The 27,139-nt window shown below is 57.0% G+C and overlaps 1 protein-coding gene across 1 annotated transcript; it reads left to right on the top strand.

Annotated features, from left to right (window-relative positions):
• Nucleotides 1-1,497: 1,497 nt before the first annotated feature.
• SCN4A (sodium voltage-gated channel alpha subunit 4) lies at nucleotides 1,498-26,847 on the top strand (the record flags this gene model as incomplete). The annotated part of the gene is made up of 25 exons (XM_080633634.1): nucleotides 1,498-1,788; nucleotides 2,404-2,540; nucleotides 3,369-3,449; nucleotides 4,092-4,220; nucleotides 4,319-4,410; nucleotides 4,851-5,171; nucleotides 6,449-6,512; nucleotides 6,902-7,043; nucleotides 7,702-7,914; nucleotides 9,411-9,566; nucleotides 9,778-9,901; nucleotides 10,608-10,846; nucleotides 11,850-12,023; nucleotides 12,320-12,676; nucleotides 15,240-15,668; nucleotides 18,401-18,530; nucleotides 18,750-18,904; nucleotides 19,751-19,924; nucleotides 20,445-20,567; nucleotides 20,685-20,963; nucleotides 21,899-21,952; nucleotides 23,205-23,346; nucleotides 24,100-24,197; nucleotides 24,904-25,174; nucleotides 25,655-26,847. The coding sequence occupies exons 1-25, from the start codon at nucleotides 1,528-1,530 to the stop codon at nucleotides 26,845-26,847; spliced, it is 5,538 nt and encodes a 1,845-aa protein (XP_080489760.1). The 5' UTR covers nucleotides 1,498-1,527.
• Nucleotides 26,848-27,139: the final 292 nt, after the last annotated feature.

The raw sequence follows: 27,139 nt of genomic DNA, 5'->3' as shown, positions 1-27,139 counted from the left end.
TGGTATTTAAGCACCCCATAAAGCTCCCTGTCCTCTATGGATGTATACATGCTGTCCTGACCAGACTGAGTGTCCTCACCCTTGGGCAAGGTTTGAACATCCATGCATTCTGCTGGCAGTGGGTCTCCTGGCCAGTCTGATTTGGGGTTTGTACCTATTTAACACATGCAGGGGTGGAGAAGGGACCTACTATGGAAGGGTTCACGGGGCATGCAGCAGGGTTGGGACAGTGAGACCCATGGCAGGGCTCCTGGGTGAGGAGAGGGCTGCCACAGGGATAGGGAGCACAGGGATGGACGCAGCAGCACTTGGGACACACATGACCGAGAACCCATCACTGGGCTATGACTCATCCCCAAACCCTGGGGTCCCAGCTGCTCCCTATTGCACCATCCCACCCCACCCCGGGTGTCCTCATGGCATGAATAAAGGCAGGGTGGGGAGGGCTGGGCTGTGGGCAGTCAGCCTCTGGTGGGGGGTGTTGCTGTGTCCCAGGAGGTTTTGGGGCGCAGATAGCAAGCAGTGGGGCTGTGATGGCAGCGTGCTGTGATGGGCTGGGGCTGTGTGTGCAGCCGGGGCCTCTTTCCAGAGCTCTTTCGCTGCTGGGTGCTGCTTTATCTCCCCCGCAGCCTCAAGCGGGCTCACAGGAGGTCGCTGGCCTGGGCAGCCTCAGTCTCCTGGGAGCGCTTTCCCAGCGCGGTTTTGGGCCATGGCCGCGCTCCGCAGGCTCGGCCCCTTCAGCAGCCCCGGGCTCCCCGAGGGCTCGGAGCACGGTCCCTGTCCGGGTGCTGCCGCCCCGAGCGCCCTGCAGTGCCCTGCGCCCGGTTGTGCTCCAGCTGCCTCCAGCCATCACCGCCCGGCTCAGGTTTCTGCACCCCCATGACTGTGCTCATTCCTCCTCCCATGGCAGGGCGGGAGCTCGGAGCGAGCAGCACCGGCGGTGCTTCAGCCCGGGCCTCCTCTTCCTGCCGTGGATCTGCGAGCAGGGCTGGTGTTCCCAGCATCAGGACATGGAGCTGCTGGAGCCAGTCCGGAGGAGGCCACGAGGATGGGCAGGGGTTGGAGCAGCTCCCGGGTGGAGCCAGGCTGAGAACATTGGGGCTGCTCAGCCTGGAGAAGAGAAGCTGCGTGGAGACCTCAGAGCAGCTTCCAGTGTCTGAAGGGGGCTGCAAGGATGCTGGAGAGGGACCGTTTATCAGGGACTGCTCTAGTGGAAGCTGTCCCTGCCCATAGCAGGGGGTTGGAAGTGGATGAGCTTTAAAGTCCCTTCCAACACAAAGCAGTCTGGGATTCTATATCATAGGATGCTTAACCTGGCGGTGCTTTTTGCTTGGAGGCTGAATTGGGGTCTTGGATGAGGAGCACATACAGTGCATAACAATCTTCCTTGCAAGTTCAAAGCCCATTGCAAACACTGCCTAGACCCTTCCATCCCCTTGCTCAGGGGCTGAGCATCCCACCCCAGCATTGTCTTCCCCCTGTGTCCCCACAGGCTGGGCGCCGGCATCCTGGTTGCAGAATGAGAGCATGGCCGGCCTTAACATCCCGGGCATCGAGAACCTGCGCCCCTTCACGCCCGCCTCGCTGGCTGCCATCGAGCAGCGCATCGCTGAGGCCGAGGCGCTCCGGATAAAGAGGCAGCACGTGGAGCTGCCCGAGGAGGAAGAGATCAAACCCAGGAGCGACCTGGAAGCCGGGAAGAACCTGCCCCTCATCTATGGTGACCCCCCCCTGGAGCTCATCGGGACCCCGCTGGAGGACCTGGACCCGTTCTACAAGGACAAGAAGGTGAGGGGCAGAGCTTAGCCCATGGGTGGAGCTGGCTTTCATAGAACCATAGAACGGTTTGGGTTGGAAGGGACCTTAATGCCCATCTGATTCCAGCCCCTGCCACGGGCAGGGACCCCTTCCACTGGAGCAGCTTGCTCCAAGCCCCTGTGTCCAACCTGGCCTTGAACACTGCCAGGGATGGGGCAGCCACAGCTCTTCTGGGCACCCTGTGCCAGTGTCGCACTGCTCTCACAGTAAAGAGCTTCTTCCTTACATCCAACCTGAACTTCCTCTGTTTCAGTTTGAACCCATCACCCCTTGTCCTATTGCTACAGTCCCTGATGAAGGGTTCTCCCGTGTCCTCGTAGGCTTTAAATGTGTGTCCAAGAAAAAGGCCAAAGCATGCACCTCCTCTTATTTCAACCATGCCCCAGGGTCTCATCTGAGCCCATCCTGGTGTTCTATAGCTCCAGGCTGCTCTGGTTGCTTCTCTAAAGCAGAGCATCCATTCCTCGGCCTTTGGAGATCCCAAGCACACGTAGCGGTCTCACCTCTAATGGCAGCACTTGATCTATGGGTGGTTTGGGGTGTACAAAGGAGCTAACCCATCTCCCTCCTGTCTCTTCTCCACAGACATTCATAGTCCTCAACAAAGGGAAGTGCATCTACCGCTTCTCAGCAACCCCTGCCCTCTACCTGCTGGGGCCCTTCCACCCCATCCGCAGAGGAGCCATCAAAGTGCTTATCCATTCATATCCTTGCCCTCTGTGGTGCTGCTCCATTGCCAGGTCAAACCCTGATGCTCAGAGTGCAAACAGCCCTGGGAGAGGGCAGGGAGAGGTGTTTCCCAATGGTGTGGGGAGCAAATCTCCTGGGCTGGCCCCCACCATGGCCAGGACCCTTCTTGAGGAGTGGGTGTTTGACAGCTTTGGGTGGCATCAAGAGCTCGGTCTTGGTCAAAAAGGGAAGGAATCAGTTTGGTTGGAAAAGGGAAGAAATTCCAGTGTTGGAGCCTTCCAGGAAGAGGTTTGAGGTCTCTGAGGTCTGGCAAAACTTGGAAAGGAAGGAAAATGTTTACAGGTCAGAAGATCCTGTCCCATTTGGGAAGCAGGTGAATTGGGGATGCTGTGGGAGAGGGAAGGCAGGTGAACCAGGACATTGGGGTACAGGGCAGGAAGGAGGAGATTTGGTCAGTGCTGGGGCTTTTGGTGTGAGACAATCAGAGATGGGACGACAGGAACGGATGCCAGGAGCAAGAGGGACACTAGGATGGGTGGGAGGTGATCCCACAGAGCTGTGGTGACAGCAGGGGTTGGTGGCCAGGCGGCGGGAGGAAAAAGATGGGGTGCTTGTGGCAGAGGATCAGACCAGTGGGGAAAGCTGTGTCCTGGGGTGATGGAGAGGAGGGAGCACGGGACAAGAAGGGGAGGCAGAACCAGCATCACGGAGATGGGGAGGGGAGCAGAAAGGGAGGGCAAGGGCCAGGACCATGCATGGGAGCAGGAGGAAAGCGTGAGCAGAGCTTCGTAACGGTGTGAAAGGGGGAATCCAGGCCACAGCCATAGTGTTTCTCCTTGACCAGGCTTTAAGTTGTTCAGCATGTTCATCATGATCACCATTTTAACCAACTGCGTGTTTATGACGATGAGCAACCCCCCGGCATGGTCCAAGAACGTGGAGTAAGCCCCTGCCTCCTCCCCCAGCCATGGAGCATCCCGGCTTGGCCATGCTCAACAGGGACAGGGCAAGGCTGAGAGAGCAGTGTTGGGATGCAGGCACCCTTCAGAGGAGGAGAGGGGCCCCTGGGAGATGCTGGTGGCCCGCTTGATCTCAGAAGGGATGTCCATGCTCTGCAAAGGCATTGCAAAGAGTGGGAATGTTTCAGAGGTGCCCAAAATCTGGCGGGTTCCCTGTGGCAGGAGACCACTGCAGAGCAGGTTGGGTCAGGACAAGTCAGCAGTGATAGTCTGGCGAGGCTGAGCAGATCCAAGGAACATGGGCAACCAGCCCCTGTGAGAGGGGGAAATGCAGCGTGTTCTGCTGTGGCTCTGCACAGTCGGGTCTCAGCAGGGTTCTGCAGAGAGCATGGTGGTGGTGGGAGATCAGCAGGATCAGAGGTGCTGCAGAAGCCCCCAAAGGGGTTGGTACCTCAGGATATCCCAACTTGCCCTGCAAGGTGAAGCACCCCAAGAACCCAGCTGCCTGTGACCCCCAAGCTCAGCTTCCCACCATGGTCCTGCTGTCAGGGACAGACAAAACCTCATCCTGAACTGGCCTTTGGACCCGGGTGAGCATCCCCATGGTCACTGTTCCCATTTCAGATACACCTTCACCGGGATATACACCTTTGAGTCCCTCATCAAGATACTGTCAAGAGGCTTCTGTATCAACGACTTCACATTCCTGCGCGACCCGTGGAATTGGCTGGACTTCATGGTCATCTCCATGGCGTGAGTGTGGTGGGATGGGGGCAGGAGGAGGGCTGACAAACAGGGGTGTAGGTGCCTGTCTGCAGAGCCCTTGAAGCCCTCTCCTCTCCTGCCTGCAGCTACATTACCGAGTTCGTGGACCTGGGGAACATCTCTGCTCTCAGAACCTTCCGTGTCCTCCGTGCCTTGAAAACCATCACCGTGATACCAGGTGGGACTTAAAGAAGGGGTCTCCTCTCTGTGTCTTCCCTTTCCTTGAGCTCAGGTTTTCCCACAGTTCACATCAATTCCCTGTTCTTTTGACAGCTCTAAGAGAAAACAGAGGAAATAAGGTAATCCTTATTTTCCACATGGCTTTTGGCTCAGGTCCTGCTGATTCCACATCTTCAAATAAGCTGCTCTCACTTCTTTTGGCCAAGGAAAGCTCCTGATGAGCCAGATGTGTTGTTTTAAGAGCTCCTTGGAGATGCCTTAAGTGGGCTTGTTCTCATGTTGTGTTTATGGGCTCTGTTAACCCACAGGCTTTGCTCGTTCCTTGGAGCCATAAACTCAGTTTTGTCCCTGCTGCTGACGGCGCCAGTGCCAGGGTTGAGATGTTGAATGGGTATTAGTGCAAATGGGCGATGAGCTCAGCAGTGACACCTCCCCTAGGGCTGAAGACCATCGTGGGGGCTCTGATCCAGTCGGTGAAGAAGCTCTCGGACGTGATGATCCTCACCGTCTTCTGCCTGAGCGTGTTCGCCCTCATCGGCCTCCAGCTCTTCATGGGCAACCTGCGGCATAAGTGCGTGCGGTGGCCGCCCCTCAATGACACCTTGCTGGAGGACCTGGGGCTGGACACCGACACCATGGCCAACGCAACGCTCTACGGCAACTTCAGCGCTGACACGGCCGACAACTTCACCGGCAACTTCACCGGCAACTTCACCGGCAACAGCACCTTTGATTTTGAGGCCTATATCAATGATGAAGGTAAATGCTTGTGCAGCTCCTTCTCCATTGACCCATCAGCCTGGTTTGCTCCTCCTGGTTTCTTTGCTCTTCTTCCATCTCAGACCAAGATGGTTTGCTGTGACCAGTGGGTAAAATGGGTTGTGCACAATCACAGGGTGGACAGATGGGATGAAATCCTCTTTGTCAGGGAAAACGCAGTCCACATGGGCAAGCTGGAGTCCTCCAGAGAGGTTTCACCATGAGAAGGCCTGGACAAAACGGTGTCTCCATCTCTTGCACTTGCTCGTGAGGGCACAGCCTCCTCTGGCTGATCACAACAGGGATACCAAGCCTTCCAGGAGCAGATGGGACTTTGGGTTGAAAACCAGAGGGAAAGATGTCCAACTGTGCAAGTAGCTCTGGCATTAATTACAGGAAGGCTTCTTTGTAGAGGTGCACATTCAGTATTTGGGATCTAATGAGTGCAGTGCAAACAGCAACAGCACCCTGCAGCCGTGCCTTCACACTGACAGCTCCTGGGGCCAGGACAAAGCCATCCTGCCTGGAGTTTCACTCCTCGATGAGCCCACATAGGGTGAATAAAAGCTTGGTGGCAAGAAGCCAGCCGGAGCCAGGGATGATTTGAGGATGCTCCAGGAAGGGCTGTGCCGGGTGATGCCCGGGATGGGATCCTGCTGCCTTTAGCTGTGTCCTGGGGTGGGAGGCTCCAGGAGCTCCATGGGTCCCTGGGGGAGGTGACCTGCAGTGGCACCGTGTGGCAGCTCCCGCGGCTCAGGGACTCGAGCTCTAAGGAGGAGCTTTAAGGAGCCCTGGTCTGTGAGCAGGGGGGGGTTCCCCACAGGTAGGAGCTGGTTGGGATGGGAGCAGCAGGAGGAAGGTGACAGCCATGGCGCAGCAGCAGCTCCTCCAGGCTTTCCTGGGACCCCTGCAATCCTCGGTGCTCCCTAGGAATGCCCTGCAGTTTTCCATGTTTTCCCAGCAAAGCAGACCAGCCCTTTGACTACGTGTTAACCCACCTTCCAATGGGACCTGGCCCTGGCCAGCCTGCCTGTTCCTGGAGCTCTTTATTGGCTTGGGAGCCATGTGGTTGGGTGGGTGAAACAATGCCATGAGTGAGCTCTCTGAGCTGGTGCCAAATAGTTCAATGCAAACAGCAAAGTCAGCAGAGAGGAGATAGGAACCCAGTGGCCAGCGCTGGGATTCTGGGAATTGCCCTGCCAGTGAGGAGCTGCCAAGAATGTGATCATCAATGTCTGAGCTTTGATTTGATGTCTTGCTCTTTCCCCAACCCAAAGCCAATTTCTACTTCCTGGAGGGAGCGCTGGACGCCCTGCTCTGCGGGAACAGCAGCGATGCTGGGTGAGTGCAGCTCATGCTGGTGGCCCTTTGGCTCCCCAGGAGGGGACAGGGACACCAGCGCAGCTTGTGGGACCACTGATGCTTGGGATGGGACAGGATCAGGGCTGGGAATGTGGGTCTGTGGATGATTGGTTCAGGAATCCCAACTGTATCAGCTGGGAGGGGGGGTATTGGTTCAGGCATCCCGACCGTATCAGCCTGGGGGAACGGGTCCAGGCGTGCGGAATGTACCAGCTTTGGGGAAGCTGTCGGGCATCCCGACTGTATCCGTGTGAGGGAAAGGTCTCCTAAAGCATCCCAGCACCTCCAGGGATGGAGGCTTTCGCTGCAGGAGCAGGAGGGGCAGCACCAGGGTCTCCATCCAGCTGCCCCTGCGGCTCCTTTGGTAGGAAGTGCCCTGAAGGGTACCAGTGCATGAAGGCAGGGAGGAACCCGAACTACGGCTACACCAGCTACGACACCTTCAGCTGGGCTTTCCTGGCCCTCTTCCGCCTCATGACACAGGACTTCTGGGAGAACCTCTTCCAGCTGGTAGGCACCAAATCCTCATCCCTCTGCAAAGGTTCCTCTCGTTTTGTGCTGCCCCTGATCCTGAATGGGTAGAAAGTCCCTTGATCGGAAACCTGTGGGACCTTGTCCTGTGGTTTATGGGTCCAGCCAGGAGCAGCAGAGGTGGGCTCAATCCCATGCAGTTGTCCAACCTGAGCAGTGCTGTGTATTTCCCATAGTAAATCCCAGGAGTGCTGTCAGCTGGATCATCAAAGTCAGGGCTTTCTGAGAGTGCCTCTTGTATATAGCACACCCCTGGCTTGAGGTGAGGGGGAAGAGCCACTTGTCCCCTGCACTCAGTCATCCTCTAGGGAGAAGATGCAGACCCCATGAAATCCCAGCTCACTCTGGGTCCAGAGACAGTTTACATAGAAGCAAGCCTATGTCTAAAGGCTCCGCGTGTCCTCAGGGAATGGCTGTGCCCAGATCCCTACCATTAGAGAAAGGCCGCTCATGGCCCAAGGGTGAAACTGGGGGCTGAGAGACATCAGCTCCAGCCACAGCAAAGCGAATCTCTGATGAAAGTTTGGTCCCATCTCCGTATATTCCTGCAGCCCTTGGGCTACCAGATAGCGCAGAACCACAACCAGGAGGGTGCCCTGGTGCAAGAGCTTCCATTGGGAGCCTCCTCTTTCCACAGACGCTGCGTGCAGCAGGGAAAACGTACATGATCTTCTTCGTGGTGGTTATATTCCTTGGCTCCTTCTACCTCATCAACCTCATCCTCGCGGTGGTGGCCATGGCTTACGCGGAGCAGAACGATGCCACGCTGCTGGAGGAGCAGCAGAAGGAAGAGGAATTCCAGCAGCTCATGGAGCAGCTGAAGAAGCAGCAAGAGGAGCAAGAGAAGACGGTTGGTGCAAAGGGTGGCGGCCAAAATGAGGGACCTTAGAAACAGGGGCAGAAAAGGGGAGGCAGTGACAAGCGTGGCGGTGCCTCCATGTAAAATCCAAGAATAAGCCGAATTTGGGCCATACTAGGGAAGGATAACAATTGAGTTAGTATTTTGGGGCTCACAGCAAAAGTTGAGATATTATCCTGAGTGGGAGAAGAAAGAAAGGCTGAAAAGATGCATTTCCACATCCCAAATCCCTCCCAGGGAGCACTGGGAGGCAGCAGAGGTGCAGCACAGAGGTGGGGTGCTTGAAAGGAAGAGAGGCATGAAAGGCACCAGAACTATAATGTATATATATAATATATAATAATATACAATAATTAATAATTATAATAATATATAATAATATATTATATATTAATAATAATATATAATAATTAATAATTATAATAATATATAATAATCCATATTCCTACAGCACATCAGGAGCAGGAAACCTGGCAGAGATTATGATCAGGGTATGAAAGAAGTGCTCAAGGAAGAGAGGGTGGTTGCAGCAAAGCTCAATGCATTTGCAAGCCACACGTGGTGGGAAAGGACCAGATGATCCTTAAAGGTCTCTTCCAATCCAAACTGTTCCATGATTCTATAAATACCGGGTTAGGAGGGACCTCAAGGATCATCTGGTCCAACCTTTCTTGGTAAAAGCACAGTCTGGACAAGAGGCACTTGCTCCACTGTGGCCTCAAGTGTTACCTTAGCCCCTTTCCAGTCCTTGGGAGTCTCTCTTCAGCACAACATGCCTATAGAACCATGGGGAAAAGCTTCTGTGATGTCTGATACTGCCACTTTCCATCTCTAATCCTCCTTTTGGTCTATGTCAGCAGCATCCCTCGGGAACATCCCTGCAAACCCAACTGTTAGTTTGGGCAAAAGACCAGCTTCCTTGATGTAGAGACACACAGAGCAATGGTTTACTCTAGAACCTCTATCTCATTCCCTATCAGTGCCGAGCCACAACATCCTCTGAGGAAGTGACTTGCTCTTATCTGGCTGCTGCTGCTTGCACGATGGGTCTAAGCAAAGCCCTGCCCCAGGGATGGGGAATCCAGGGCTGGGCATAAAGCTGGTGCTGTGGCTGGTTCCCCAGGCTATTTAACCAGTGAGTTGCCCACAGGCTTATGAAGGATTGATGCTTCTTTATTGGCACCTGGAGGAATAGAGAAGACAGAGAATAAGGCTGAGTGAGGGCAAAGCAGCTACAGCAAACAGGGCAGAAGTTCTTCCGTGTGGCTGCAGACACGGGGTGATGGGATGTGGCTCCTGATGGCTGCAGACACGGGGTGATGGGATGTGGCTCCCGATGGCTGCAGCCACGGGGTGATGGGATGTGGCTCCCGATGGCTGCAGACATGGGGTGATGGGATGTGGCTCCCGATGGCTGCAGACACGGGGTGATGGGATGTGGCTCCCGATGGCTGCAGACACGGGGTGATGGGATGTGGGTGCTGCAGTTGCAGGACCAGAGGTCCAGCAGCAGTTCCCTGCCCAGCAGCGTGGCTGAGAAGGAGCGAGACTCAGACCTCAACAGTGACCAGGACAAGGCAAAGGACTGCAATGGGCAAGTGATCCCCAAGGTCGTGCTGCAGCGCTCTGCCACAGTGGTTGATGTGAGTGTTTGACTCTCTCCACTGTTCCTTGAGGGTGCCCACCCCAGTAAACCCTCAGCTTATTGTGGGCTGGGTCCTACAAGCCTTTCTGCAGCCTGTAGCTCCCATGTCTCTCCAGACCATGCCCTTTCTCCTGCCTGCTCTACCCGTAAGTGCATTAAACACCCTGCAGCGTTCTGCATTCACCCCCTGTGCCCTCCTCTCCTTGCAGTTCAAGCCAGTCAATGACCTGGAGAAACCTGACCACAACCACCTCTCTGTAGGCAACCAGGATGGGCCAGGCCTTGAGAAGAGGGTGGGGAGCGCCGCCAGTGTCCTCTCCAACGCTGTGGAAGGTAAGCCCTGCCCCAGCCTGGGTGCCTTGGTGGGCTTGGGGTGCTCAGCACACACCAGTGATAGAGGCTGGCACAAATCTCTGGCCCCATGCAAGGGCTGGCTCTGGACCTGGGGTCTCCACATGAGGTCACTGCAGTGATGCTCAAGGAAGGATTTTCATCCCGACTCACTGGGATGATTCCTAGAGGCAATAATGCAACATCCCATGGAAATGAATGGGGTTGCAGTTGATCACAGCAGTCTCCAGAGCCAGCTGGGAGCTGTTGAGTGGCCTCCCAAGAGCTGCTGTCTCAGCTTCAGCAAAAAGTACCATGGACTCAGCCATAAGAGGCTTCTCAGCCCTGTCCTCTGTCAGAAGGGGCAACCAAACGCTATGGCAGCCCCATGGCAGCTCCCTTGGGTGTCTTTGCAATCTCAGTGTGGCAGAGACACCTCAAATCCCGCCCAAGTGCTGAGAGCAGGATTGGACGCGCAGTTCCCTGGGTTAGCTGATGTTCCACCCAGGTTTGGAGGGTGAGGTCAGCACCATCACCCTGCCTGGGCATGGGAAGGCTCCTCCTTTTAGCTCCCATATTTAACTCATAGGTGGTCTAGGGCTGGTTCAGGACCTCAGCAGAGGTCTCCTTCAGGGGGTTAGCGCTGGCCCCACCAGGAGGAGGACAGGATAAAGCCTACACTGATGTCATTTTCCCTTCGTGCCCTCAGAGCTGGAGGAAGCTCACCAGAAGTGCCCGCCCTGGTGGTATAAATTTGCCCACACGTTCTTGGTGTGGAACTGCTGTCTCCCGTGGCGGAAGCTGAAGGAGTTTGTCAAGCTGGTGGTGATGGACCCCTTCGTGGACCTGGGCATCACCATCTGCATTGTGCTCAACACACTCTTCATGGCCATGGAGCATTACCCCATGACGGAGGAGTTTGAGAACGTGCTGAGCGTTGGGAACCTGGTAGGCGGCTACGGGCATCCCCGTTCAGAGCCACAGCATCCACCCCGGTGGGCAGATCCCCTCTGCTGCCATGGTGTCCCCTGAACAGCACTCGAGCATCCCTGAATCACCTCCCCCTATTGAGAAAGTGCTGCGGGGTCTGATCACAGCATCTCCTCCCTGGATGGATGCCCCATCCCTGGCAGTGTTCAAGGCCAGGTTGGACACAGGGGCTTGGAGCAAGCTGCTCCAGTGGAAGGGGTCCCTGCCCGTGGCAGGGCTTGGAGCTGGAGGAGCTTTAAGGTCCCTTCCAACCCAAACCAGTCTGTGAGCCCTTTCTGTGGCTGGGTAAGTCTATGGCCAATGACAGGAGATGCTGCATCCAGGGGGGTTCCCGAGGTTTCTGTAACTTGCACTCCCTCAAATACTCGCTGACTGCAGAAACACTTCACTTCTTGCCAGGCATTTCCTCGGTTACAGGTAAAGGGGTGGGAGCGCTCAGCAGCTCCTCTCCTGCCACCTTGCCCTGCTGGGACCTCTCTGCATGGGCACTGGAGCGGCGCGGGCAGGGTGTCAGCAGGCAGGGTGACGCTCAGCACACAGCTGCTTTGTCTCTGGTTTCATTCAGGAAATACAAGGGGATTAATCGCTGCTGCCCGAAGCACGCTCACACTGCAGAGGTGGCTCCGGCTTCTCCTGCGGACAGCAGCGGCTCCGGGCAGGATGTACAGCCCCAGCTCCCGGGGCTGGGAATCCCTGAGGCCCAGCAGCGGTCAAATGGGGTTATAGCAAACGAAATCCTTACGTTTAGTTTCACCTCCCAACGTGCACCTTTGTGTCTGCCCACCAGTGCTCCCAGCCTGGCCTTGCAAGCCCCACTGGGCAGTACCTGGGGAGCTTGTTCCCAGCTGGGGCTGGACAGAATCATGGACACAAACCAGGCTGGTTTGTGTTGGAAGGGACCTTTCCACACCGAGCCTCAGCGCTGGCTCACAGTGAAGTGACCGGATGCTGTTTCCCACAGGTCTTCACGGGGATCTTCACGGCAGAGATGGTTCTGAAGCTCATTGCCCTGGACCCCTACGAGTATTTCCAGCAGGGCTGGAACATCTTCGACAGCATCATCGTCACCCTGAGCCTGGTGGAGCTGGGCCTGGCCAATGTGCAAGGGCTCTCAGTGCTCCGCTCCTTCCGCTTGGTACGTGCCTGGGGATGAGGTGTGCCTGGGGTTTGGATGCAGTTGCCACCAGGGTGGAGGATGGTTTGTTCAGCCTCCTTTGTGGTGGTCACCAACCTGTCCCCTGTTAATGATAGCACCAAAAGTCAAGCTGAATACTCAGGAAAATCAGAGTCTGCTCTTTGCAAGCGGTTGGGTATTTAATCCTTCCTGCCTTAATAAAGCTGCCACATGAAGGTTTAATCCCAACCTTGCTGCAATCCTGTGGCAATGAAACCCCCAGGCAAATCAATGCCTTGTCTCCTTGCTCCTCATAGCTGAGGGTTTTCAAGCTCGCCAAGTCCTGGCCCACCCTCAACATGCTCATCAAGATCATTGGCAACTCGGTGGGTGCCCTGGGGAACCTCACGCTGGTGCTGGCCATCATCGTCTTCATCTTCGCCGTGGTGGGGATGCAGCTCTTTGGGAAGAGCTACATAGAGTGCGTGTGCAAGATCTCCGTGGACTGCACGCTGCCCCGCTGGCACATGCATGACTTCTTCCACTCCTTCCTCATCGTCTTCCGCATCCTCTGCGGGGAGTGGATCGAGACCATGTGGGACTGCATGGAGGTGGCTGGCCAGACCATGTGTCTCATCGTCTTCATGATGGTCATGGTCATCGGGAACCTCGTGGTGAGTCTTGGAGCTGGGGTGCACCCTCGGTGGAAGGTAAATTAGAAGTAAAGATGTAATTGGCATTCCCCACTCTCCTGTGATGAGGGAGGGATGCAGCGGTCGCGATGAGGGAGGGATGCAGCGGTCGCGATGAGGGAGGGATGCAGCGGTCGCGATGAGGGAGGGATGCAGCGGTAGACCCAGCTCACCCTTTGCTCCTGGGTGCTTCTGGGACCAGACCCCCCTGGAAAGCTTTTGCAGATCCCTGTCCTCACCACGGTCCAGGTGCCATCCTGGCAATGCAGGACCCCTCTGCAGCACGGGGGCTCCTGGTGAACCCCTGCTCACCAGCACCCTCCCATTGCCCTTCCTGCTCTAACCCAAGCGCTGCAGGTCCGCAAGTTCCAGGCGAGCACGGAATCCTTTCTAAACTTGGTCACGCTCTCGCTGGCAGCTCCGGAGCTTGTTTTCCAGCCTTGCAGGCCCTGCTCTCCCTCCTTAAGGAGAAGGCAGGGGAGGGAAGCGCGGCCGCTTGCCGGATCGCTCCTGTTACTTGCCAAGGTTGTGTAAACCCTTTGGAATCTGCTTTGAAAACCTATCTGCCCAGGGAGCTGCTGCCGCCTGCCCCCCCGCAGCGGATGCCTGCTCCAGCCCAGGCTGGCACCAGGCCGGCACCAGGACCCAGAGGGGTGAAAGCAGCCGTGGGGAGAAACCCAGACACCCCCCCCCCCCCCCCATAGCTCGGGTCAGGGAAGCTCAGAGCGCCCCGCTTTGGGGGCAGAAAGGCAGAGTTTGGGTGCTGCTTGGCTTTCCTTGGCTTGTGCCAGGGATCTGGGCTTTGAACTGGCCCCCACAGCAGCGTGGAGAGATCCCCCCGCTGCAGCTCTCACCCTGGGGTGTCGCAGGGTCTGTGCTGGGCTGATGTGTGTGCATGGCCTGGGGGGGGAGCACCCCATCACCCGGCAACAGTCCGCAACCTTCCAAGGGGGAGCCCGTTCATCTGAAGGGCAAGAACCCTCCTGTACACACCGCGAGCAGCAGGAGCAGCCTCCAGGCAGAGCGCAGGGGCTTGGAGACTGGGAGTCTCAGTGGGGACTCCCTGCAGACCCCCCCAGAAGGGGCTCTGGGAACGTTTCCTCCTGTGGAGCCAGTCTCTGGGCTAGGGCAGCCCCTCCGGGAGCCTCCTGGAGAAGCCCTGGGGGCAGCAGGGATTTCAGCTGCCAGAGGAGTAGCCCCCCCCCCCAGTCGAATCCTGGCCTTCAGGGCAAGCCCTGCAGCCCCCGCTGTGCTCTGTGCCGCTGCAAGGGGCTCATTTAAAGCTAAATGGAGAAACACACCACAACCACCTGCAGAGCCACCTCTGCCCTGCCCGTCCTCTCTGCCAGGCGCTCCTGGCTGTGCCTCAGGTGTTTCTGAGCCCTGGAGCCTGTCCCGGCTGCAGGGAGGTGTTTGTTCCGCCCCGCTTCCCCTGCAGAGGAATGAGGTGATGCCGGGTAGTCCTTTACTGTTAATGGCACTTTGAGCATTTCCTTTGGGGTTATTAAGGGGAAAGGGAGGAAGTCAGTCGGGTGACAAGGGAACAGCTTCCTTGTCCAAAAAGGCCAGAGCCAGCAGCCCCTATTAGCTGTAATTGGTGCTTAACGCGCGCATTACACGGAGGAGATAGCGGGGACGTATTTAAAGATGCGCTATGTCAGGAGCTATGAGCCGTGTGAAAACAGCGGTGACCTTGGGCAGGAGCTGATTCCCTTCTCAGACGCGCTGCTGGCACGAGGAGGCGCAAACACCGACAGCTGAGGCTTGGCCCCGCCGCCGCTCCGAGCAGCGACTGCGGGGCCGGGGCTGCCGCAGCTCCCGTGCCCCGGGGGGAGCCCGTCCCGCTCCTCTTCCCGCTGCTGCTCCGTGCCAGGCCAGGCTGCCCCGGCCCCAGGGACGTGCTTGAAGTATCACAGGGAAGCAGCAGAGCCGGTGCTTGCCCAGAGAAGCTGTGGCTGCCCCATCCCCGGCAGTGTTCAAGGCCAGGTTGGACACAGGGGCTTGGAGCAAGCTGCTCCAGTGGAAGGGGTCCCTGCCCGTGGCAGGGGTTGGAGCTGGAGGAGCTTTCAGGTCCTTTCCACCCCAAACCCTTCAAGATAGAGCATTTGCACTTTTTCTGAGGTGAAACACCATTTACCAGAGACCACTCTGCTCCATGGAGAAAGGGATGAGGTTACTGCTATGGCTTCAGCTCCTCCATGGCTACAGGGCACTGGAGACCCTCAGAAGCTTGGGGGGCATCTGAGCTACCAGAGAGCTGATGGACCCGCAGGGAAGGTGGTTTGAGAGGGGCTGAAGCGATGACTGGTACCCAAGCAGCTGGGGTGACAGTGAAAGCCCAGGGAGGAGTGAAGGAGGAGCATGTCCATGTCCTCCAGGAGATGGGGCTGGCACCTCTGCAGTCCCCAGAGCAGGGTGATGGGAGGACAGGGTCCCATGACATGCTCCATGAAGGGGTCTTCACCACAGCCATGACTGGACCCTGCCAGGGGGGGCAATGTTGGTTCTGGCCGTCAGTGCTGGTATTTGCTTTTGTCCCCTCCAGGTTCTGAACCTGTTCTTGGCTCTGTTGCTGAGCTCCTTCAGCGCTGACAGCCTGGCAGCATCTGATGACGACGGGGAGATGAACAACCTGCAAATCGCTATTGGCAGGATCACCAGGGGGATCGACTTTGTAAAGACCTCTGTCATCACGCTGCTCCGCAGGTTGTGGAAGGGGAAGAAGGTGGCCCCAGAGGAAGAGCAAGAGCCCAGTAAGACGGACAACTCTGTGCTAAACCATGTGGACACCGGCCAGGAGCCCAAGTCGGAATACCTGGATGGCATCACTGGCAAAGAGCACTTCTTCATGGATGAACTGGACCACATGAATTTCATCAACAACCCCAACCTGACGGTGCAGGTCCCCATTGCCTCCGAGGAGTCTGACCTCTACGAGGAGACCAGCACCCAGTCCGACACCGAGGATGCCAAGGTAAGAGAGGCAGGTGGAGGGGTTTCAACCCAAAACCTGGGATTGACCTGTTTTTGCTGTGCTGCCCAAAGGACGCTGGTTTGGGTCACTTGGAGCTTCTTTGGCGTAGGGCAAACTTGGGGGTTTTCAGCCTGGCATTTCCAGTGTAACGTGGAGGTGGAGGGGTCCAAGCAGGGGTTTGGGCTGGTTTGGGTCAGGCTTGGGGTTATTGCTAATGCCAGAGGGCCAAAGCGCTCAGTTTGGGGTTAAAGACGTTCAAGAGGAATTTGATGCCAGGAAATCTGCTGATGGCTCCAACACTGGATCCACTGCTAATGCCTCTGAAAGTGTTATGAGGGAGGGCATGAAACCAGATGGAGGAGCTTAGCGCAAGTGAACATGAAGCAACAGAGTTTGGATCCAAAGCTGATGAGACAGCTGATGGGCACTGCTGCGTCGCGGTGCAGAGAGGACTCGGGTCAGGGCTCATGCTCTGGGAAGGTGTTGGGGAGATGTCAGAAACTTGGGAAGGCCTGAGCGGACACAGGAAGGAGGATGGGAAATTCCTGCTCACTGCAGCCCTGGGGAAGGCCAGGGCAGTTGGGGAGGCTGCCTGGGCACGGTGGAGAGGAGCAACTGCATCAGTATGGAAGGGGTTTTGTGTGAGTAACAGAACATCTCCAGCCCGGGGCTTTATCCTGATTATCGGTGGCAAACGCATCTGTCCGGGAGCAGAGGAGCCTCTGGGAAGCTCCATCCCTGCTCCTGCTCAGGATGGCGCGGCTGGGGTGGATGAGGTGCAGCGTGGGTGCTGCTAAGCTGTGCTGGGAAGGGACAAACTTGCCTGGAGCAAGGGAACGGGTGAGGGGAGGTGCTGCGGTTGTTCCCGGTGGTGCTGCCAGCAGGAGGGCTGAGGGTTGGCCCTCACCCTCCTCCAGACCTGCCCGAGCAGCCGCGCTGAGGGCTGGAAATCAGGTGCTCATCGGCGGGAGGCCTGAGCCGGGCCGGGGGGAGGCTGCGGCTTGCTCCGTGCGCTCAGGTGCCTCCGATGAGCTCCAGATGGAGCCAAAGCCCGGCTCAACGCCGCGCACCCGCTGCGCTCCTCCGGCGCTGCCACATCCCGATGGTTGAGTTCAATTCTGCACCGCGGAGCAGCGAGGGGGCCGCAGGGCTGTGGGTGCCTGGGCTGTGCCTCAGGGCTCTGCCCGGGAAGGGTGCCTCGGAGCCCATCCCTATGGGCAGGGCGATGTCTGCGGGGATGCTCTGGGCTGAGCTGCGCCGCAGGATGCAGCTGTGAGGCTGGAGGAGGCCACGGAGCTGCTGCGAGGGCTGGAGCAGCTCTGCTCTGGAGCCAGGCTGAGAGAGCTGGGCTGGGGCAGCCTGGAGAAGAGAAGGCTCCTGAAGGGGAGACCTTAGAGCAGCTCCAGTGCCTGCTCAACCGGCCAGGTTGGACACAGGGGCTTGGAGCAAGCTGCTCCAGTGGAAGGGGTCCCTGCCCGTGGCAGGGGTTGGAGCTGGATGAGCTTTAAGGTCCCTTCCAACCCAAACCAGGCTGGGATTCTGTGATTATGGGGTCACAGGGGGAGTCTGGGTGCAGAGCACCTGAATTCTGGTGCTCAGTGCTGGCAAGGACAGGGATTTGTTTCCACCCTGGATTTGGGTGGAAACACCCAGTCAGGCTGGAGATGCTGCACCAGGCATGTGATGGACCTTGCCCAGGGATGGGGTTCAGGGACCATGCAATGGGACCAGCACAGTGACCCCTGTCCCTGTCCAGGGGGGGCAGGACCTGCCCTAAGCCCCAGCACACAGAGCTCCTGGGTTACATGAGCCTCTTGGGCACCTTTCCCCTGACCTCTGGGGCGGTTGCACGGCTTCATCCCTACCTCGTGCCTTTGCCAGGCTTGTCCCGGGGGCAGATGGTTTCCATGTGTCCTTCCCTGGGGTCACACTTGCCTGGCTCCATGCCGAGGCCTCCTAATCTCCCTGCCCCTCCTCTCCCCCCCCAGCCCCACTGCTCCTGCAGAGCCAGCAGCTGACACCTCCTGCTGCTGTGCCCTGCTCCTCCGGGCCATGTCCCCAGCAGGGCTGCAAGGGCCCCCCACAGCAATGTCTTCTCAAAGGGATGTCTCCTGAAGCTACAGGCAATGGTGGTGCCTCAGGGGCTTCCCTGCGTGCTGGGGGATGGAGCAGCTCCTTCATGCACTACTTTCGGGCAAGCTGCTCTAGTGGAAGGTGTCCCTGCCTGTGGCAAGGAGCTGGAACTGGATGAGCTTAAGGTCATTTCCAACCCAAACCAGTCTGGGATTCTGTGCTACTGAAAGCACCAGCATCCCTGGGGGAGGATTGCTTCCTTCCCATGCAAGCCAGCGCCATCCTGCACTGGAGACACCCATCCAAGACCTGGTTCCTTGCCTACCCCCAGGCAGGGCTGGGGATCTGCTCTTTCCTCAAGTGCTTGGAAGTGCCCCACAGGCTGGGGTCAGGGCACCTTTGCTCCTCTGAGCCTGGATGAAAAGCAAAGCTTGTGCAAGCTCAGGAGCCATCAATCCCCCGAGGGCTGCAGCCCTGGATGGTCCAACAGCTTCACTGTGGGCTGTTGGAGAGGGACTCAGAGCAGCCCTCAAGCGAGGGGCTCCCATCACTGGCTCCCCCAGTGCTGCCTGGTCTCTGGGTGCAGCAGGAGGAGCTGGAGGGTGGCTGCAGGCAGCCAAAGCCCAGGAGCATCCCTGAGCCCTCCCCTCCCTCTGCAGAACCCTCTCTCCAGTGACAACGCGTCGTCCTTCTGCAGCACCGTGGATTACAAGCCCCCGGAGCCAGAGCAGGAGGAGGTGGCAGAAGAAGCTGAGGAGAGCAATGAGCCCGAGGAGTGCTTCACCGAAGGTGAGGAACCGAGCGGGGCAGGGCACCCTGTGGGGAAGGGGCTATTGCCAAAGCAATGCTTGCAGCGTAACCTCTTGCAAACCCACCCCTAAGCACAGCAGGATCCCGCTCCAGCCTCCCTCTGGGAGGGCTTAAAATGACAATAAACTACGAATAGAGCCCCTTTGGTGGAAACGCCCTGGCCAGGAGGTGACCCCCAGCTCTTTGTCCCATCCCCAGCCTGCGTGAAGAGGTTTCCCTGCCTCTATGTGGACATCACCAGCGACAGAGGGAGGCTATGGTGGAACCTCCGGAAAGCCTGCTTCCGCATCGTGGAGCACGACTGGTTCGAGACCTTCATTGTCTTCATGATCCTCCTCAGCAGCGGGGCGCTGGTGGGTCCCACCTTTCCCCCTGCCCCGTTTGCTCTGCAGCAGCTCCCCCAGGGCCTGGGCATCGCCTCGCTGTCTCCTGTGCAGGATAACACAGCTGTGGGCAGATGCGTGATTTAAAACCCCCTCCAGCTCAGGTCTGCCCAAGGTACAGCCTTCAAGGGGATCTAAACATGCTCCCCTTGCCCTGCATCGGTGCAGTCACCCCTGCATAACCCTCCCCAGATCCATGACGAGCTGTGGTCCATGGGCTCAAGGGGATACAACCACCTACATCCTCCCCTCCTGCTCTTAATGTCAACCATGACGCATCTGCACCATCCATTCAGCTTTATGCAGATGGTTCCTCATCTCATTGCCTCCATAACCGGCTGTAGGAGGCACTTTACCATAACTCATGGTTGGGGGTGTCTGAGGCTGTAGCTAGTGCTGGAGTTGAAAGCTGAGCTGGAACATCTGTGCGACACCCGGACACTGCGGGTGCTTCTGACTGCTTCTGTTTTACGTGCCATGCGGACACAGCAGTAACCCGAAGTCCTGTGAGCATTTCCAAAGCTACCAAGCAACCAAAGGTGCAGGTTGGGGTCCTCGTGATGCAGCTGGGCATTTCATAGGATCCTGGGACGGTTTGGGTTGGAAGGGGCCTTAAAGATCATGTAGCTCCAAACAAGAGCTAGACCCCAAGCTGATCGGGGGCATCCGTAAATGCCACCCATGTTTAGGCTCTCACGTTTTCAAGCTGCCCCAAGCCCTAGGAAAGCAGGGACAATGCAGGCAGGATGTGGCTGCACTGAGCCACAGCGAGTCTAATGGAAGAATGACTGTCACATAGCTCCATGCCTCTTCCAGGCTTTTGAGGACATCTACATCGAGCAACGAAAGGTGATACGCACCATCCTGGAGTACGCCGACAAAGTCTTCTCCTACGTCTTCGTCATTGAGATGCTGCTCAAGTGGGTGGCCTATGGCTTCAAGGTGTACTTCACCAACGCGTGGTGCTGGCTGGATTTCCTCATTGTCGATGTGAGTGTTGTCTGAGCACCTCTAGAGCCACAGTCAGCCAGGGGATGTGGGAGCATTGGGGACTTGCAGCAGGCTGCTGGAAATGAACCCATATTGTATTTTAAAGGATAATGGAGCGGCTGTGGGACGAGGGCTTAGACCATTGCTTAAAACAATGGTTCTCCAAAGGAAGGGCCACATCTTACCCTGGCTGCAGAAACCCTTTCAAACCCTTTCTGTTTTATGCTTACACCAGGACCAAGCCCATGGTGTTCTACCAGCCCCTAGTAGAGATGTGAAGGGACACAGGGTCTCCCAGATGCTCCGTGACAGAGCAGGCCATTCCTTCCATGCAGTATTCCTGCTTCCCTGTCACCTCCACTCACACTCAAGAGGCAGGGACATTCTCCAGGTGCCGGTCACCCCAGGGGCCCAAGGCTCGATGCGAGTCCTAAGTCTGGACACTGACCACCAGGCTGAGGGAGTGCTGGGGAGCGAGGGAAGGGCAGGAGCTGCTGATCCATTGGGCTGCTCCTTCCAGGTTTCCCTTGTCAGCCTGACAGCGAACTGGCTGGGATACTCGGAGCTGGGAGCCATCAAGTCACTGCGGACACTGAGGGCGCTGAGACCACTGCGTGCCCTGTCCAGATTTGAAGGCATGCGGGTAGGTGCCTCCAGTGCGCTGCTGGCTCTGACGCAGACAAGCAACGTGGTACCAGTCACCTGCATCCGGGATCCATCCTTGTCCATTCCTTGTCCAAGCTGTTTTCTCCCCTTGCAGGTGGTGGTGAATGCCTTGCTGGGGGCCATCCCCTCCATCATGAACGTCCTGCTGGTGTGCCTCATCTTCTGGCTGATATTCAGCATTATGGGGGTGAACCTGTTTGCAGGGAAGTACTACCGCTGCGTCAACACCACCACGGGCGAGCTCTTCGACATCAGCATCGTGAACAACAAGAGCGACTGCATGGCCCTGCTCTACACCAACGAGGTCAGATGGGTCAACGTCAAGGTCAACTTTGACAACGTGGGCTTGGGATACCTCTCCTTGCTGCAGGTGGTACGTAACGAAGGCAGCCGCATCCCTCCAGGATGTGCATTGCTGTAGCAGCCCCATCCCTGGCAGTGTTCAAGGCCAGGTTGGACACAGGGGCTTGGAGCAAGCTGCTCCAGTGGAAGGGGTCCCTGCTCGTGGCAGGGGTTGGAACTGGAGGAGCTTTAAGGTCTCTTCCAGCCCAAACCATTCTATAAAACCTGAGTGCCAAGGAGGAAAGGGACAGGGTAGAAGATGGGAGGGGAAGGGAAGTGTCACAGGGAACCACAGATGAGTACAGATAGCACCGACCCTGGGGCTGCAAGAAGTCTTCTGCAGAGCAGGGAATGCAGGAGCGAGGAGGGACGCATGCCTGCTTTCCCCCACCTGCAGCAGACCAAGATGAAAGGCTCGGATGCTGTACGTGCCGGAGGTGTGGGGATGGTGGCGGTTGGAAGGAGTGGGTGTGAACACTGCAGGGCAGGGGGTGAAGGCAGCGGTGCTTCCACTGACCCCCCCACGGCTGAGCCAGGCAAGCAGGAGGGGAGCTGCTCACAGCTGAAGGTGTGGGCTCTGCTGGTGAGTGGGCTGAGAGATCCCATCTTCAGATCCAGGGGAGCTGGCGGCTGCAGAACCAGAGCATAACCCAAGTCAATTGAGCAGCTTTTAACTGCAGCTTCCTGTTCAGGTTTGCTGTTCCATCAGGTTCAGGAAACAAGAGGTTCAGGCTTTTTGTTTAACAAATCAGCAGCAGAAGCCTGTCAAAGATGCAGCGGAGTTCTCCACCCCGCCAGGATCAGAACCCAGAGATCCAGCTCGTGGTCCCTCTCCTGTATTCCCCAGGGAGAACCCACAGCAGCGTGCTCAGAGCTAAACCCCCGACTAGACCCCACCATGCACCATCACCTCCCTCCCCAGCCCCAAACACCTCCCAGTGAATCTGTTCTCTGCTGTTCCCACAGGCAACCTTCAAGGGCTGGATGGACATCATGTACGCAGCCGTGGACTCGCGTGAGGTGAGCGGACAAGCAGGGATGTCACAACCAGCACCAACAGCTCATCCCATCGGATCAGTTCCCCTGCTGCACAGCCTCAGGGCAGCCAGCTTGTCCCCATGCCACCTATGGCATTGTCACCAGCATCCCAGCTGCAGCCTGGCCCCACATCAGGCTCCCACCCCACCGGGATACATCCAGGGCTGAGTGAACCCCTCTCAGCTTCAGCTCCGTGGTCCACAATCCCTGCTCTGCCCTCCCCAAGCTGGAGGGCTCATCCCTCACCCTGCTGCCAGGTGATGCCCTCTATGTCTCCCTGGCAGTGTTCAAGGCCAGGCTGGATGGGGCTTGGAGCAGCCTGGTTTAGTGTGAGGTGTCCCTGCCCGTGGCAGGGGCTTGGAACAAAGCAAACCAGAGCATTTTGAAGTTTCATGCAGGGGCTGTTTCTATTGTGATCCATCCAGAAAGCATCCCTTCCCATGTGTGCACACGGCCACGATCCGGCAGCAGGGAGGACTCCTGCCCTCCTCTGCCAAGCAATCCTGGCCATGGGGCTCAGCCCCACACACCCACAGACCCCAATGTGTTTGTTTCATTGCCTGTTTTTAGCATCAGAAGCAGCCCCGGCTGCAGGTGCTGGCGTTCAGCAGAGAAGCCATTTCCAGCGCCCTCCCAGAATAGCTCTGGGCTCTCCCAGCAGCTGGGGCAGAAGCTGCTCTGCGTGAAAATCTGCTGCCTTCTGCCAAGAGGGCTCCTTGAACCGGGGGCAGCCGCGGTGACCCCTTGGGATGCTCCAGTGTAGAGCAGGACGGAGCGATGCTCCTCGAGATGAGCAGTGTTTGCTGCGGCTCCAGGCTGTGCCACCCCCCTATGTGGGGTGAATTAAACCACTTTTCCTTTCCCCTCTTGGCTTATTTCATCCTTTGGAAAGCTGACTTTGGGGAGAAGCTCAGGTCTGCTCACTGATACTGCTGCACCCGGGCATCCTTTCCTATTCCCCAGCCCATGCAGTAGGATTGGAGATTGCACATCCTTGTCCGCCAGCCAGTGCCATGCGGATGTCCCTTCCCACGGCTGCTCTCACAGGGACTCAGAGTTGTTTGGGTTGGAAAAGGCCTTTAAGACCACTCAACCCACACAGCATTTGCCAAACGTGTTGGAGCAGCCACCCCATGGCTCTGTTCAGACACTGTGACCCCCGGCCTCGTGGCTTGGGGCCATGCTTTTGGAGAGGGTTAGCCTCAAAGTCACATTTGCCATCTCTCCTGGTCAGATTGAGGAGCAGCCAATGTACGAGATCAACCTCTACATGTACATCTACTTCGTCATCTTCATCATCTTTGGTGCCTTCTTCACCCTGAACCTCTTCATCGGCGTCATCATCGACAACTTCAACCAGCAGAAGAAAAAGATAAGTATTTCCTGCAGCCACTGTTGCCTCCTGGGTGCTGGGCCAGGATGGAGGGAACCAGCAGGACCCTGAGGTGAGGGGGACCATGGCTCTTATCTATTAGTGGCTTCCTGCACAGTGAACACGGAGACCTGGACAAACAGCACCCAGGGCTGCTGTCCTGGCCATAGCATTTATGGAGGACTTCACTTACAGATGCAGAGGGAGGAGGCCGGGGAGCTGCGTCCTCTCTTCCCTGTGCTACAGCAGGCACCACTTGATGCCTGTGCTGTCACTGTTCCTATCCCATGACCCTTCCTCATCACTTTTCCATGCACCAAGGAGTGACCCAGCTTCTCCTCTCAAGCAAGCAGCACAGCACTAATACCCTGGGCTGGCGGAGAGGGGAGACAGGAGGAGGGTGGGTAACACGGAGCACATTGTGCTGAGCGAATCCCACCAAGATGCAGCAGGATCCAGCCAGCAAGGCAGGGCTGAGCCCCATCAGCCCCACCATGGGGTGCCCCACTTGCTGTAGTGAGCTGGGAAGCAGCATCTCCCCTCTGCAGGAGGAGATCACGGTGCCAGGGTGAGCACCCATGGGTGCTGTGAGCTGGGCAGGCAGGGAGGAAGCAGGTTCCACTGAGTGAGTGCAGCGAGCGGGGCCTGGTGGAGCCTGGCAGGAGATGCTTGGTGGGAAGGAGCGTGGTCAGAGATGCTTGGTGGCAAGAGGCGAGTTCCCAGGACTAACAGCAGTGATTCCCTTTATACTTTGGAGGCAAAGACATCTTCATGACAGAAGAGCAGAAGAAATACTACAATGCCATGAAGAAGCTCGGCTCCAAGAAACCCCAGAAGCCCATCCCCAGGCCAGCGGTACGTGGGGTTAATCAGCCCGGAGTGGAGCTGGGAGGGAGCACTTAGATTCCAGCTCTCCCAAAGTGAATGTAGAGGGCTCTAGGGAAGATCATTTGCAGGGAAAGGAGCCAAGTCCTGGCTCCCCATTGCTACTCTTCAGACAGGACCTTGCTTAGAGCTGGGGCTTCAGGAGAGGCAACCTCCTTTGGGTCTCCTCTTCAGCCCTGGGTGTGCTGGCAAAGGCAAGGGGGAGATCCCTTTTGCAGGGATTAGGGTTTGCTCCCAGCTCCTCTCCCAAGGGCAGTTAGACACAGGGAAAGCTCAGCTTTCAGCACTCCTGCAGGGAACACTGCTCCAGCCAATATGTAAGTTGGGACTTGAGTTTGGTTTTCATCAACTGCTCAAGTGAGCCCTTTTCCTTGTGTTGATTCTTGCTCTGATGCATTTGCTGTGGGTATAATTAGAAAGCAGCCTTCCCTTCTGCTTGCACTTCCTGGCTGTGGTGTCACCAGGTGGGCTCCATCCTGCCAAGTGCTGGGTATCCTCCTCCCATAGCTTTTGGGGCTGTGACCTGTGTGTTGGCCACAAACCTGATGTCTCCTACGCTGTTTTAAATACAGCTCCTTCTTCCCTTTCTCTTCTGCCTTTTGTTTTGTGTGTGTCTGTCCCATGTGCCCACCTCACCTCCGGTTCTCCACCATCACCCACGCGGCCCATACGGCAGAACAAGTTTCAAGGGATGGTGTACACCCTTGTTACCAAGCAAGTGTTTGACATAGTCATCATGATCCTGATCTGTCTTAACATGGTGACCATGATGGTTGAAACAGACGATCAAAGCGAACTCAAAACGTCTGTTCTCTACAAGATAAACCTGGTCTTCATCGTCATCTTCACCGGAGAGTGCGTGCTCAAAATGTTCGCCTTGCGGCAGTACTTCTTCACCATCGGCTGGAACATCTTTGACTTCGTGGTCGTCATCCTCTCCATCTTAGGTGAGTCCTCCTGGTTCCACCAGTTCCTCAAGGCTCCCACTGGATAATGACGAGTGGAAATGGTCCGGCTGATCCTCAGCCACCCACTGACACTGACGCTGGCCACCCCCTTACACCCGCCCTGTGAGCAGGGTCAAGCCAACAGGAGCCTGAGACAGGACAGATGTGAGGCCAACCCATGTCACCAGGCTGGACGAGGGGCTGGGAATGTGTCCCACTCTTCCTTGGTGCTGGCATCCCCTTGACTCCATGTTGCCTGCTGGAATGGAGCAGCAGCTTTGAACCTTTGGGTCTGTGCTCAGAGTTTGGGTTTTAATCTGTTCCCTTTGCCACCAGAGGAGCAGAGCTGTGTGCCGCCAGGGGTGGCCTCATCTGCCTGTACCTGCCCAGCTCTGGCAGATGGAGTGAGGTAGTTCCAGCTCACCTCTCGATGCTGGCTGCAGAGCATGGCAAACTCACCTCTTCTTTATCCCTTCACAGGTATCGTCCTCTCAGACATCATAGAGAAGTATTTCGTGTCACCCACTCTCTTCAGGGTCATCAGGCTGGCAAGGATTGGCCGCGTCCTCCGGCTGATCCGAGGGGCAAAAGGCATCCGGACCCTTCTCTTTGCTCTGATGATGTCCCTGCCTGCCCTGTTCAACATCGGCCTCCTGCTTTTCCTTGTCATGTTCATCTACTCCATCTTTGGGATGTCCAACTTCGCCTATGTGAAGAAGGAGGCGGGGATCGATGACATCTTCAACTTCGAGACTTTTGGGAACAGCATCATCTGCCTCTTCCAGATCACCACGTCGGCGGGATGGGATGGCCTCCTCAGCCCCATCCTCAACAGCGGCCCTCCCGACTGCGACCCCGACCTGGAAAACCCTGGCAGTTCAGTGAAAGGGGACTGTGGAAACCCATCCATCGGCATCTTCTTCTTCTGCAGCTACATCATCATCTCCTTCCTCATCGTGGTGAACATGTACATCGCCATCATCCTGGAGAACTTCAGCGTGGCCACGGAGGAGAGCAGTGAACCCCTCTGTGAGGATGATTTTGAAATGTTCTATGAAATCTGGGAGAAGTTTGACCCTGATGCCACCCAGTTCATTGCGTACAGCACCTTGTCTGACTTTGTGGACACCTTACAGGAGCCACTCCGAATTCCCAAGCCGAACAAGATCAAGCTAGTCACCATGGACCTGCCAATGGTTGCTGGGGACAAAATCCACTGTCTGGATATCCTCTTTGCCCTGACTAAGGAAGTGCTGGGAGACTCAGGAGAGATGGATGCCTTGAAGGCCACCATGGAGGAGAAGTTCATGGCCGCAAACCCCTCGAAGGTTTCCTATGAACCCATCACCACCACTCTGAAGCGGAAGCACGAGGAAGTCTGTGCTACGAAAATCCAGCGGGCTTTCCGGAGGTACCTCCTGAGGCGCTCGGTGAAGCAGGCATCCTACATGTACAGGCACAGCAAGGACGAGGACGCCTTGACCGAGGATGCACCCGAGAAGGAAGGTCTGATCGCCACCAAAATGCACGAGATGTACGGGAACAGCGGGGCAGACGTGGAGGCAGCCCCTGCCTTCGGTCTGGAGCCCGTTCCCGGCTCGGAGACGCAAGGTGCTCCCGAAGAAGCAAAAGCATGGGATAAGGAACGCGTTGTGAAAGAGTCGCTGGTGTAACAGAGAGAGGCTTCCAGCCCTCGCCCAGCCTCAAGAGGCTCCATTTGTATCTCCTCCTCCAGAGCTCTCCCATACACAGATCACTACATCTTAGATACTGAGCTGAGTCCAGACGTTTCAAGCAGCCACCTTAGCTCTCGGAGCAGGACCTCGCGCTGCTCCTGGGCTTTCCAGCTCACTGCACTTGCAAACAGCTCAATGTTGTTCTGATGAGAGCGACACGTGAAATCTCTTGTTGGTGAAAGGGAAACAGTTGAGTCTGGAAATGAGCTCAGCGTGGTAACGATGCTTG

The sequence above is a fragment of the Psittacula echo genome (genome assembly GCF_963264785.1).
Source record: "Psittacula echo genome assembly, chromosome: 23".
NCBI lineage: Eukaryota > Metazoa > Chordata > Aves > Psittaciformes > Psittacidae > Psittacula > Psittacula echo.
Note: the sequence above shows the minus strand (reverse complement) of the source record. Positions and strands in the feature narration are given on the sequence as shown.